This window comes from Ursus arctos, unplaced genomic scaffold (genome assembly GCF_023065955.2).
Source record: "Ursus arctos isolate Adak ecotype North America unplaced genomic scaffold, UrsArc2.0 scaffold_8, whole genome shotgun sequence".
Lineage (NCBI taxonomy): Eukaryota > Metazoa > Chordata > Mammalia > Carnivora > Ursidae > Ursus > Ursus arctos.
In genome coordinates this window covers 48,337,510-48,351,607 of record NW_026623100.1, presented here as the reverse complement: position 1 = coordinate 48,351,607, position 14,098 = coordinate 48,337,510, and the positions used below count along the sequence as shown (strand labels likewise).

The 14,098-nt window shown below is 47.9% G+C and overlaps 1 protein-coding gene across 1 annotated transcript; it reads left to right on the top strand.

The window, feature by feature from the left end:
• The first annotated feature begins 8,031 nt into the window (after positions 1–8,031).
• Positions 8,032–13,737, top strand: CD8A (CD8 subunit alpha). The gene is made up of 6 exons (XM_026481198.4): positions 8,032–8,084; positions 8,174–8,539; positions 9,067–9,177; positions 9,398–9,508; positions 10,154–10,184; positions 12,400–13,737. Exons 1-6 carry the CDS (start codon positions 8,036–8,038, stop codon positions 12,449–12,451), a joined length of 720 nt encoding a protein of 239 aa, XP_026336983.3. The 5' UTR covers positions 8,032–8,035; the 3' UTR covers positions 12,452–13,737.
• Positions 13,738–14,098: the final 361 nt, after the last annotated feature.

Sequence of the window (14,098 nt, the reverse complement as noted above, 5' to 3'; positions counted from 1 at the left end):
TTGAAAAGACTGACAAAACTAAGAATTATAAAGCATGTGGGTAAATGGAAACTCATCCACAGCTGGTGTGAAGACAAACCGGTACCACCACTTTGGAGAGAAAATTGCCAATAGCTACGTAGGGTGGAGAGACGCTCGTGTTCCAAGTTAGTCACTGCTCTCAAGGTCGATATCCTCTTGCAGTTGTTCCTCTTCCACGCTGACACCCTATGGAAAACCTTGTACACAGACTGTAGGAAGGGTTTACCAGGACGTTCACAGCAGCATCGTTTATAACAGCAGAGACCGAAAACAGCCGCAAGTAGAGATCCATTCACAAAAGAACAGACAAACAGTGGCAGCTGTCATCACCTCTTAACTGCTCTTGCATCCCCCCTCTCAAATATGAAAGACTGTGTACTCCTTCACTCATTTTTTTGAAGTTTTTATTGTGGTAAAAATGCATATAACATCATATTTACCATTTTAACCACTTCTAAGTGTAGAGTTCAGTGGTCTGAAGCGCATTCACACTGTTGTACAAACACCACCACCATCCACCTCCAGAACTCTTATTTTGCAAAACTGAAACCCTGCACCTATCAAATAATAACTCTCCATCCCCCTGGCCCTCAGCTCCCGGCAACTCCCAATCTACTTTCTGTCCTATGAATCTGAGTACTCGATGTGTCTCCTGTCAGTGACATCATACAGTATTAGTCTTTTTGTCACTGGCTTATCTCACTCAACATCAAGGTTCTCAGCATTCATCCATGTTGTAGTATAGGTCAAAGTTTCCTTCCTTCCTTTTTTAAAGTTGAATAGTATTCCATTTGTGGATATACCACATTTGCTCATCCTTTCGTCTGTTGCGGGGGGCGGGGGGGACACTGGGTGGCTTCCACCCAGTGTAGCTATGGCGAATAAGGCTGCTATGGACATAGGTGTCCTCCTTCACTCAGTTTTAACTTGACAGCAAGCATTTTTCATCCTACAGAGTTGTGAAATACATAGTGTCCAATATGTTGTAAATATGGATGCTTTAAAATAAAACCTTTATGTCACTCTTTTCAATTGTTTCTGATACAATGTAAATAAATATCAATCTTATTTCAGCCATCACCTGTTTTTAAAAGCAAGAACAAGTTCTTCAGCTTTTGGAAATTTTTCATCATTCCTTTTCCCCCTCTAATTTATGAATTCTATCCATCTTCCTGTCTGGAAGTTTATCCTAATGTAATATGTATTTATGCTTGAAGATCTTTTATTGATCATACTTCTCTGCCAGAAAAACACTTAAATTGAAATTTTAATTTCCTATAACCATGAATTTCCAAGTATTAAAATTTTGTTTAGATTATGGCATCATTACAGCTCTGAGTAGTGTCGATGGTTCAAAGATAACATAAATTATGAATAGTGAAAATTAAGGGTTAAACATAAAAAGTAGCCTTTGGTGATAGTGTATTGCAGTGGCAAGATGTTACCATTGGGGGATACTGTGTAAAGAGTATAGGAGATCTCTGTATTATTTCTTTTAACTGCAGTATCAACCTACAATTATCTCAAAATAAGAATTTTTGTAAAACAAAAAATAACTCTGAGGGAAAATTCGGCTCTTAAAGAGATGGATAAGGCCCATTTAGTTAATGAACTAATAGAAAGTTATTACTTCTTCCTAAAAAAGACAGGGTACAACACCAATTACCTTCCTACTTTTTTTTTTAATACAATGTAAGCACTGAGAAATCTTGTCCCTATAAATAAATAGTTCATTTTGTTATAGCAGAGTCGCTAAATCTTCTTTTTCCAAAAAAATTTTTATTTATTTGTATGGCAAAACAGAAAACCATCATAGTGAGCCACCATCAGGAGTTCATCTGAATGATCTATTAGTTGCTCTCTTAGTTTTCTAGGGCTGCGGTGACAAAGCACCACAAACTAGGAGGGTCAACAACAGAAATGTATCGTCTCACAGTCTGGAAGCTAGAAGTCTGAGACAGGGGCTGAGTTAGTTCCCTCCGAGGGCTGTGAGGAAGAATCTTCGCCGTCCCTCACCCCTAGCTTCTGGCTTCTTGCCGCCATCTTTGGGTTTCTTGGCTTGTAGAAGCATCACCCTGATCTCTGGCTTTATTTTCACATGACATTCTCCCAGGATATGTGTCTGTGTCCACATTTCCCCTTTTTATAAGGATGCCAGTTATACTGGATTACGATCCACCCTAATGACCTCATTTTAACTTGACTTTACCTCGGATAAAACCCAATCTCCAAATAAAGACTTCAACATATGATTTTTGGGGGGACACACACAATTCAGCCCATAACAGTTGCCAAGTCTAGTAGGTCTTCTTTCAATTGTGTTGAAAGCAAACACTTGGGAACCACTGACCTGTAAGTAGATTGATTACCATCTTTAGAATTATCCACTTCTCAGTTTCTGGAAGCAGACTCAAATAGGCTTTACCAGTGTCCATTCGGTAGCTATGAACTGTACCATTCTTATCTCACCTAGAAGCCATTGCCTTCACTGATGAACTTAGAAGAGGTTGGGGAAATAGAAATATTTTTAATTTCGACACAAATTTGCCAAGACAGCATTTTAATTTAATATTTGTTTTTTATCATAGACTTTAAACTTTGTTTTCATCAAAACTTTGGAGCTAAGGATTTACCTCATTTATTCATTGCAAATAAAAATGCTGCCAATTAACCTCGTTGGCAAAGTCAGTCTTCAATGTCAAACCAATTAACAAATCAGACTTCGTGTTAAAAAAGAAAGTGAGGGGCGTCTGGGTGGCTGGGCCGCCTGGGTGTCTCAGTCGTTAAGCGTCTGCCTTCGGCTCAGGGCGTGATCCCGGTGTTCTGGGATCGAGCCCAGTATCGGGCTCTTCTGCTGGGACCCTGCTTCTTCCTCTCCCACTCCCCCTGCTTGTGTTCCCTCTCTTGTTGGCTGTCTGTCTTTCTGTCAAATAAATAAATAAATAAAAACAAAAATTTAAAAAAATTTAAAAAAAGAAAAAAAGAAAGTGAGGTTCTTTTTGCAACGCTGATGAACGTGCCAGGAATGAGCACACATCCCATAACAACCATCTGGCTCCTGCATCTAGCTCCACACAGAGAGGTGAGTCAAGGGACGAGGGCCAGGAGTTGGACAGAAGGTGGTCCAGCTCCAGCATTTCGCCCAGACACCCTCCTTGCCAGGTTCTCGGGAACTTTCCTCAGGAGAAATGCTTACTCATAACTAAGGGAATGGGCACGAAATGAAAAATGCCTGGGTGTTTCCCTTTGATTGTCGCCCCAGAGAGTTTTGCACCTCCCGGGCATTGCACCACAGTAACATACAGGACGGGCCTTTTTGTTCTAAAGCAAGAAAAGAGTGATTATGAAAGAGGAGGTGGGGAAAGAGAATCAGCACGAAGACTAGATACAGACATTTGAGATCTGTCGAAAGAGAACGAATGGGAGCTGAAGATCTGGGAAATGAGCCCTTTAAAATAACGTGTATCCCCAAAGACAGCCAGCCTCTTGTCCCCCAAGGGTATGAGTACTCTGGTTTGAGGACCACTGCACTGTGGAATATTCACAAGATAATACTACCATACAGCATTTGAAATAAATGACCTAAATCTATAGGTATCAACACAACTCAAAGTCATACAGTATGACAATGTTTCTATATATTGAAACATTCTCCAGAAAAAGTGGGAGTGGCACAAGTGGGTGAAATTGACAGGTATTTGTCATGGAGATGAAGCAAGGCCCTGTTAACTCTAGAACTCAAAGGCCTTTCTAGGCCCAAACAAGCTAACTCTTTCCAAGGAGACAGTATCGTCTCTACAGTCCAGGATTGGCAATTGGAGGCAGCAGGCCGTTGATTCCAGGTTGCCCCTACAGTCAGTGTCTTAGGAGCTGCGGTACAGAGCCCTGAGGAATCTCATACCATTGCCCTGCCTGGTTACGTGTTCCAGAATGGCTTCAATTCATGTAAATTAAGATTACTTTATTTCCATGCTTTAAGAACAAACACCTTCAGAAAAACAAAGACTTGCTTAAATTTGGCACAGAAACTGGTTACTCTCTTACCTTCTCTCTCTCTGGATGTTTTTTAAAAATAAGGGACTTGCTTGACAGAATACAAGTTGTTGCAGTTGGTCCCATGCCTTCAGGCCATCCCACGTGAGTGCCGCAGCTTGGGGTATGAGCTCACCTGGCAGTGAGGAGCAGGCCCCGCCCAGCCCTCTGCACACCTGACCCTACTGCAAGCAAGCATCTCCACAATTTTCGCAAATTGCATCTGCTCTCCCACCTGCTGCAAGGCGGATGTCGTTGTGGTTGCTCTGAGAATCCACCACATTCTGTAAAAAATATCATTGGGGTCACAAAGCCTCCTAGGTAGGTTTCACATGTTGCCTTGGCATCCCCCCACCCTCTGTCACGCTCTGTACAAAGGGGCTGCCAGCCCCATGGCTGACACTTTTCTTAGCTGCAAGGCTGGAAGGCCTCCAAGCCAGCTGCAGCTCTCTTTTAGGAGACCAAGATGGCCGGCCTGGACTTGACTGTTTCCTTGTCACCCTCAGTCATGTGGGTTAACGGACAGCACTTTGTCTACACAGCCAGGGGCACACACACACATGCATACATCTATATGCCAGGGGATGCCCTTCTGTGAGTCACGGTCATCGTTACAAAGGGTTTTCTCTCCCCAGCCTCCCTCACCTTCCATTTGGAAATGTAACATGTACCGGGCAAGTCTTCAGTAATACAGATACATTGTATCTACTACAGCCCACTTCCATGTCCCTTAACAGGAAAACTAAATTATGGAACACCCATAGAAAATGCACCCATCTGGAAGAATGAGGTAGATCCCCATGTGCTGATATGAAAACTTTCCTTCTTCTGCTATTAGCTAAGAAAGGGCGGTTGTAAAAAAAATACGTGTGTGGTACAACCCATGTGCCTGACGTGACATATAGAGGCGCCTGGGTGGCTCAGCTGGGTGAGCAGCCAACTCTTGATTTCAGCTCAGGTCATGATCTCAGGGTCGTGAGATGAAGCCTCACATCGGGCTCCACACTCAGCGGGGAGTCTGCTGGAGATTCTCTCTCTCCCTCTCTCTCTGCCAGCCCCCCATACTCGTTCTCGCTCACTCCTTCTCTCTGTCTCTCAAAACACATACATCTATACGTACGTGCATACATACATATACATAAAATAAAATAAACGACGTATTAACATCTGTTTATGCACAGACCACAGCTGAGGGACACACTCCATTGTCACAGTGGTTTTCTCTGGAGAATGGATGACAGTGAGGAAAGCCAAGACAGGGAATTTTCCTGTATAAGTTTTTGTATAGTTTGAAGTTTTTCAAGAATATGTAACTCTTGTAATGTAAAAGACACTTTAAAAAACATTTCTAAATATATAAATGTTAAATGTTCCCCTCTTGCACTGTTATTGGGAATGCAAACTCGTACGGCCACTGTGCAAAACAGTATGGAGGTTCCTCAAAAAGTTAAAAATAGAACTATCCTATGATCCAGTAATCGAACTACTGGGTATTTATAAAAACAAACAAACAAACAAAAAAACACACACAAAAAAACAACTACAAAAACAGAGGCAACTGGGTGGTTCAGTCGGTTGAGCCTCTGACTCTTGATTTTGGCTCAGGTCAGGTCATGGTCTTGGGGTCCTGGGATCAAGCCCCAAGTGGGGCCCCGGGCTCAGTGGGGAGTCTGTTTAGGATTCTCTCTCTCCTTCTCCTTCAGCTCCTCCCCCTGCTTCTGCTCTTTCTTTCTCTCTCAAATAAATAAATAATATCTTAAAAAAAAAAATGCAGGGGTGCCTGGGTAGCTCAGTCAGTTGAGTGACCCACTCTTGATTTCAGTTCAGGTCATGATCTCAAGGTTAGGAGATTATGCCCTGTGTCAGGCTCTGTGCTCAGTGGGGAGTCTGCTTGAGATTCTCTCTCTCCTTCTCCCTCAGCCCCTCCCCCATCATGTGCTTCCTCTCTCCCTCTAAAATAAATAAAATCTTCTATAAAAAAATACAAAAACAGTAATTCAAACAGATACATGCACCCCTAATTTTATAGCAACATTATTAATAATAGTCAAATTATGGAAGCAGCTCAAGTGTCCATCAATAGATGAATGGATAAAAAAGACGTGGTATATTTATATATGGAATATTATTCAGCCATAAAAAGGAATGAAATCTTACCATTTGCAATGACATGGATGGAGCTAGAGAGTATAATGCTGAGGGAAATAAGTCAGTCAGAGAAAGACAAACACCATATGATTTCACTCATACGTGGAATTTAAGATACAAAACAAATAAGCAAAGGAAAAAGAGAGAGAGAGACAAACCAAGAAACAGACTCTTAACTACAGAGTATACATTGGTGGTTACAGGAGCGGAGGTGGGTGGAGGGATGGGTGAGATAAGTGATGGGGATGAAGGAGGGCACTTGTGATGAGCACTGCATGATGGATGCCGGTGCTGAATCACCATATTGTGCACCTGAAACTAGTAAAACACTGCATGCTAACCACGCTGGAATTAAAATAAAATAAATAAATGTGTTAAATGTTCCATGTAGGGGTAAGCACCTTGGATGATTTGAGAAGGGTGGGGAGCACACACTGAAATCAAAGTAATTGTAATACTTAAAAAAAAACAACAACCATTCAACACTCAAGTTCTACAAGCACAGCTCAGCCCAAGCTATGATATGACATGGTGGGGAGGGGTGTCTGCAACACAGTCCTCACCGGGCAAAACCCACAGGTAGGGCAGACACATGGAACAGATAATGCCACGTGGCTTGACTCTAGAATCAAGGAGCAACAGTGTGAGGTATATGCATTATGGGATTCAAAGTGGGAAGGCTCGGGCACCCTGAAGAAATGAGAGGAGGGCATCCACTGGGGCTGGAAGGTTCCAGGACAGCAATAGGCAAGAAGGAAGGGGATATGATGCGCCAGGGCCTGAGAGGGAAAACTGCCTCCGGCCAGGCATTCACCCAGGCTTCACAAGTGTCCCTGCCAAGCGCCTAAAGCCAGGGATACAGAAGAACGAGGTCCACATCCTACACCCCTGGAGCTGGCCCCCAGGGCTTAAACAGAATGGTATTTCAGGCAAAGGAAACAGCAAAGACAAGGAGCCCAGAGTTTAGACAACCTCAAGTTCAGTGAGAATGCAGGGCCAGGGAACTGGGCAGAGGCTAGAAGGTGCCGGCATCCAGAGGCTCTGAGCCGAGCCATGTTTTAGCTTCCATCCAGTCCTACAGGTCATAGGAGGCTGCAAGAGTGACACTGACAGATCCTCTCCATGAGAATAATGATCATGGCAGGGTGCTGAAGGTCTGGGCGAGGGAGGTACTTTTGTGGAAGCTGTTGCAGTGGCCCCAAGAAAAATACTGAGGCTGTACGGTGATGTCTAGCAGCAGGGAGGAATCGCCAAGGGTGTGGTCAGCAGAGGACCTCCCCCCACACAAGGCAGGTGGCTGCGGCCCCATGGCATTCTCCTTCCTGCTAACCATGCAGACCACCCTGCGGGACAAGGGTGCAAGTCACCACTGCCTCGCCCTCCTCGGCCCTCAGTGCCCACCTTGCTAGAGCCATTCTGAGTGACTACAAAGGAAGTGGACACCCTGCTTTCCTGCTTACTCTCACCTTCCTCACCTCTTGTAATCTCTCTTTACTCTCTGTCTCTGCCGCCCCCGCAAGAGAGCCTTTGCCAAGGGCCATTTGCCAGCCTTTTACTTCACCGTCAAGCCCGCAGTTCTTAACCGTCCCCAGCTGCCCTGCGAGCCCGCTTCGACGGCCCCGATCATGGACCCCAGCCTCCTCACCCGGCTGGAAGGTGGCAACCGCGAAAAAGAGGGCGACTCTCCTCCGCGGGGCTTCGGGGCTTCGGGTGACATCACATCCTCCGAACGTGCAATCTGGTTCCTCGGCTGGCCGAAGGGCGCAACTTCCCGGCTCGGCGTCCCACCGGCTCCAGCGCGCGTCCGCACGCGTCGCGCAGCGCCGAGCACGCCATGGCCTCTCGGGTGACCGCCCTGCTCCTGCCGCTGGCCCTGCTGCTCCGTGAGTTGGCGACCCTCGGGGAGGACGGGGGGCGGGGCAGACGAGGAGCGCGGGGCTCCGGACTCAGCCTCCACGTCTGCCGCCCGCAGGTGCCGCCGCGGCCGGCGAGCCGAGCCAGTTCCGCATGACGCCGCGGAAGGTGGTCGGACAGCTGGGCAGCAAGGTGGAACTGCAGTGCGAGGTGCTGCTGTCCAGCGCGGCGCCGGGCTGTTCGTGGCTCTACCAGAAGAATGAACCCGCCGCCCGCCCCGTCTTCCTCATGTACCTCTCCCAAACCCGGGCCAAGGTGGCCCAAGGGCTGGACCCCAATCAGATCTCGGGCAAGAAAGTCAATGACACCCTCTACAGCCTCACCCTGCAACGCTTCCGCAAGGAGGACGAAGGCTACTATTTCTGCTCTATCCTGAGCAACTCCATGCTGTACTTGGGCCCCTTCGTGCCGGTCTTCCTGCCAGGTCCGGGCGCCCGGGGCGTGGTACCTCGCGGTGTGGGGTTTAGGGCTCACCTCTGAACCCGTTTTTTCACACGGACGCCCCGCTTTTGAGCCTCTTAGCGCCCTTGGGGGTAGGGGCTACTTAATACTGCTTCCATTTCACAGACGAGGAAACTGAGGCTAAGGTGCGGCTGGGTCGGGACTGAAGACGGCTTCCTAGGTCCGGCAGATCTGGGCTCGAGTTCGGGTGCTTGTCTGCTCCTGGGCAGTTACTTAAATTCTGGGAACCTGCGTTTGCTTGTCAATAAAATACGGCTATCAACCCAAGCCCACAAGCTTGCAGGTTGAGCCCTGGAGAGAGGCTGGGTGACCGGGAGGGCGCGGAGGGGTGAGCGCGAATCCTAGAGGTCCCCAGTCCATCTCCCCTCCCCGAGTGCAGAGGTCGCACGGGCAGAGGAGGCGCCCCCTTGGGCAAAGGCGAGCCAAGCAGTGGGGAGGGTTAGTGTCGATGTCCCCTGCCCGACTCCAACCACGCTGTTTCTCCCGCAGTCAAGCCCACCCCTACTCCGGCGCCGCGACCACCCACGCGGGCGCCCACCAACGCGTCGCAGCTGGTATCTCTGAGCCCGGGGATCTGCCGGCCTGCGGCGGGCAGCGCAGGTGAGACGGGCGCAGGGGTCCCGGGACGGGGACCGGCCAGGGGCAGTGCGGACCGCGGGGAGCGTCCCTGCCAGGCTCAGCCCTGATCCTGGAGGTGGAGCCGAAAGCTGCCCAAGTGGTGGGGAAACCGACACCCGACGGAGGGACAGGCCTGAGCTGGTGGTGTGGATTGGAGGATCCGGGGCCAGCTCTTAAATGTCGGCGTCTTCGGTGTCTTCAGGGGAAAAAAGTGGGCTGGACTTCGCCTGTGAAATCTACATCTGGGCACCCCTGGGTGGCATCTGCGCCGTCCTTCTCCTGTCACTGGTCATCACTGTCATCTGCAACCACAGTAAGTTCAAAGGGAGCACAGAGTGGGGGGAAACAGTTTGCCCTACTTTCTTCTCCTGCGCTGCTTGCTCCAAGCAGCCCTTGCCCGGAGATAGGATGGAGAGTTCTGGGACCGGAGCTGCACTGTAGGGTCAGGCACAGCCCATTTCTTTCCTGGAGGCAGAACTCGAGAAACCCCTTCCCATTCCTCTTTCCACTCTCTGGGACGGTTTTGGGAAGACAGAGCCCTTATCCCAGGAGCCGCAGCAGCGTTGTGTTCCATTGGCGAAGGCGAAACCTGTAGCAAGTGCAGTTTCTGGCTTATTACAAACGCCCCTGGGAGAGGGTGTGCCCCTGTGGCCCTGGGACTAGCGCCCAGGAAGACTGGGTCAAAACCATGACCGGTTGAGATTTACTCTGGGCCACCCCCTGGTGAACCCCTTACTACTTTGGGTCCTACGGTGGGTGAGTGTACTAACCCATCTTAACCCACATCTGTATTTGCAATGCTTTTAAAATTGATGAGAAAAGGGATGGAAAAGCAGCTCTTACCTGACTCTCAAGAGTTATAATCCTAAAGAAATAGGAAAAAGGAAGGAGGAAATCTGTTTGAGGACTATTGATGGTGGTGAGGCAGTCACTTTACTCCTCTTTTTTTCTTATCCAGGGAACCGAAGACGTGTTTGCAAATGTCCCAGGTGAGTCTTTTATAACCCCTGGGCCTCCTAACCCTGGGCAGCCCTATGCACAGGTCCTAGCTTCCCAAGCAGCAGTTGGTGGGAACCTTTCCCAGAGAGAGACCATGGCAGTAGAATTCTGGGGGCAGGGAGTCAGCATAGTTCCTGAGCAAAGAGAGGCACAAGGCTGGTAAGGTGAGGACATGGGAGGCACTGTTTGGGCTAATGGGGAGAGCAGACCTGAGGTCTTTTTATCTGGATGATTCTAACTGGGTTTTGTTGTTTTCTTAAGAAACTTTTTTTTCCTATTTACTTGTTCTAGATTTTTTTATAAGTATTCTTTTTTTTAAAGAGCTTATTTATTCATTTGACACAGAGACAGCCAGTGAGAGAGACAGCCAGTGAGAGAGAGACAAGCAGGGGGAGTGGGAGAGGAAGAAGCAGGCTCCCAGCAGAGGAGCCTGATGTGGGGCTCGATCCCAGAACACTGGGATCATGCCCTGAGCTGAAGGCAGACGCTTAATGACTGAGCCACCCGGGCGCCCCTACTTGTTACAGATTTTTGAGAGACTAGTGTTTTGAGAGCCCATCTTTTATCAGGGAAACAAATAAACAATGGCCTAGGCTCCTAATTTCCCCGTGCCAATGTAGTGCCTAGATTTACCACCAAAGACTAGAATGCGACAGCAGTTAGCTATCTGGCAGCTCAAGTGACTCCCCGATCCAATTCCAGCCCATGATCATTCTGAGCCGATCAGGAAAACAAAGAAACAAACAAAAACAAAGACCAATGCCTGGAAGAGGACTCTCAATCTCCTCTGTCCTTTGAACTTAGGCCGAGGCAGCCTGTGCTACCATCTAACTAGCCCCCCTCTAGCCCTGCACCATGATGGGGGTTCCACTCAGGATCTCTCTTTCTCCACACAGCAACCCCTTGTGGTAGATACTATGGTCCCATCTCACAGATAGCAGCTCAGATCAGGAAACCTACCCAAGATGGCAGAGCCAGGATGCCTCTCAGATTACCAAAATAATACACCATTTAATAAAAGCCTGCAGAGTACCGGTTCCTTGTTGTATATAGATTTCTTTTTAAATATCAAGTTTCATAACAATCTTTCAAGTAGTTACCATGACCACCACTTTTCAGATGAGAAAACTGAGGGTTAGGACATTTAGTGACTTGTCCAAGACCACACTGCAAATAGCAGAACTGAAACTTCTATCCAAGCTCAGGCTCCTTCCTGCTTGGGGGATGGGGATGTTTAAGGATAACCAGTTCCTTTCACTAGATGAAAATATTTTAAATTTTATACCTCGGGTTTGCATTTCACACTCCTTGGTATTTCTCTGCAGGAATCCAATTTCAATATCTCATATAACATTATTTTTTTTTAGTAAATATCATGATTTTTAACAGTGGAAATGTAATGAATTTCTGAGGGGATAAAGACCCTTTAACAACAGAGAAAGATTTGTAGCATTTGCAAGTATTTGGGGTGCAGTTGGGAGCTTTGGAGGAGAAGCATCCCTTGTCTTTATCTTCTCTGAAGAGTCTCATTTTGAAATGAACCGAGAAGAAAACCCTGCCCTAGCACACGAAGGACGCAGAGCAAACGTATCCGGGGGATGCACGTGCCTGAGTTAACGTGCTCTGTGATGACAGAGGGCAGCTCAGCTTCCAGACAGGTTTGGAGGACGGTGTGCACAGACATAGCATGCATGATGAATCAGCCCATTTAGGAGGTGCTAGTCCAGGTCTGAACTAACACACATTTTTAGTGGGACATCAAATTTGGGTTGTTTGTGCGAGATAAAGTAGCTCTGCTTGGCTGATGGTGGTGGTTTGCTCACATCCTCCTCTCCGGGGCTGAGAATCAGCTCCACAGAGGACTTTGGTTATCAGCCTCCCTCTCTCACCTCCATGGGTACCCTGACAAAGGCTCCCAGCCTGGCTCCATCACCTCCTAGTTATGTGACCCTGGGCAAGTTCTTTCATCTCTCTTTCCCAGTGCCCCCCACCCTCAAGTTGCTGTGACAACAAGATGGCAAGCGTAAGGCACTCGACAGGGTTGCTGTCGTCATTTGCCCAGTCCCACGCTGGTGTTCCAGGGCCAAGTGCGCAGACCCCGTAGGGGCGGGGAGGCTGGGGCAGGCGGAGAGGCATGGCTGGATGCAGTAGGACGCTGTGGCAGCCCTTGCTGCAATCATGGTCGGTCGTCTGCCTCTCTTTCAGGCCCATGGTCAGACCAGGAGGCAAGCCCAGCCCTTCGGAGAAATACGTCTAACATGGAGATGGGCCCTGTGCAGCAGCCACTACAAGACCAAACAGAACTCTCTCTGTGAGAACAGCAACAGTCCTTCCCATTTGGTTTTTCTAGCCTTTCTTCCTTATATACCCATGCTCATTATTATTTTTGTGGGGGTGGGGCGGGAAGGGTGACTTTTTCTTTATGTGTTTTCCTTAGTTGACACAAAACAAGACTTGTACATCTGCAATACACCACAAGGGTTACAACACCATTGTGGGCACGCGTTGGGGTAAAGGGTGAGCAGGCGAGAGCTACCACGAGCCATGTTCTCAGAATCTGGCAGTTAGAGCTGGGAGGTGGGGTGCTCAGCATGACTTGGTCCAAACCTCTTCAGTTGACATCCAGGGATGGGGAGCAGCTTGATCAGAGTCACAGCAAGTCTCAGCGCTCTTCCTCCAGCCATTCAGGTCTTTCTTCTGCAGGCGTCTGTCTCAGCGCCGGGGTGCTGTGTCTCAAACCGTAAGGGCGCAAGTGATTTCTTGAGCAGCGTGATAGACCCACGACTGCACCCTCAGCCCCGAGGAGGTTATAAGAGAACTTCTGCCTTTCACAGAGTTCTGTAATGCCATTGAATACTATCAGACTTTTTATAATCAAATGTGGAACTGCATGGCATAGGAAGTCCTCAAATAAAGGGGAAGGGGTACACTGAATACTGGAAAAGGAAAAACTCAATCTCTAAAGACCATCTCTGGGAAATCCCCAAGTGGAGGCAAAATTGCTCTCCCCGCCCCTGCAGTGCCGAGGGGCCTGTGAAAGAGGCGAGACCACCCCTTGACAAGCATGATCTGAGCATCAGTGCAGTTGAGCAGAGGTCCTCTGGAGCCTCTAAACTTGCGTACCCTCTCTGATCATGCTCCTGGAACATCGATGACTTCTGACAGTGTGCAAAGGCAGAATCGTTCCAGAGCTGCCGCCCCGGCCCCAGCCTCCCCTCGACCAGCAGATGTGGGGCTGAGACAGAACAGACTCCGGTGAGGCGGCCGAGAGCCAAACCTGCTGCCCTACACACGCATTTCCTCTCATACGGAGTTGAACAAGCAGCGAGTGCTCACTGGAAGAGAAAACTCCGATGAGGAAGTAAGAATGACCCGTTATTCTTTACCTCAGGTGTAATCCGTTGTTAATATTGTGGCGTACATTCTTCCTGATGATTTTCTATGCATATATGTGAGGTATATACTTCCGATTTTTAACAATGGGATTGTGCTCTGCTCTTTATAAATGGCTTTAATAAACATCGATGGCATCCTTTTTAATGACAAAATAGCACGCCATTTTTTATTGTGTCAACTTTTGTTCAGTTATTATTCAGCATTTCATTTTCCAGTTTCCAGTTTTTCACTACTATAAGACCACTGCCAAAACTTTGCACACATCTTTGTTTCTTTAGGACAAAACCCTAAAAGTAGAATTATTGGGCCGGTCCCCACTTTCACTGTGGACTCCCCATGTTCCCATCAGTTAAAACTGATGAGCCTCTTCTGGCATCACCGTGTCTTGTTCTTTCATGGTGACAGATGAGCTGATACTCCTCTCATAATAAACCATAAAATCTTCACTCTTGTTGAGGTAAAATATACACACTGGCAAGTGCCCGAATCCTACGTGTACAGCAGCTCC

What these genes read in the sequence shown, in the direction of transcription:
- CD8A (XM_026481198.4), top strand. Translation starts at nt 8,036, where the DNA reads ATGGCCTCTCGGGTGACCGCCCTGCTCCTGCCGCTGGCCCTGCTGCTC. An exon ending in GCCTGCGGCGGGCAGCGCAG is followed by an intron (nt 9,178 to 9,397) that starts GTGAGACGGGCG and finishes CGGTGTCTTCAG; the next exon opens with GGGAAAAAAGTGGGCTGGAC. An exon ending in CACTGTCATCTGCAACCACA is followed by an intron (nt 9,509 to 10,153) that starts GTAAGTTCAAAG and finishes TTTCTTATCCAG; the next exon opens with GGAACCGAAGACGTGTTTGC.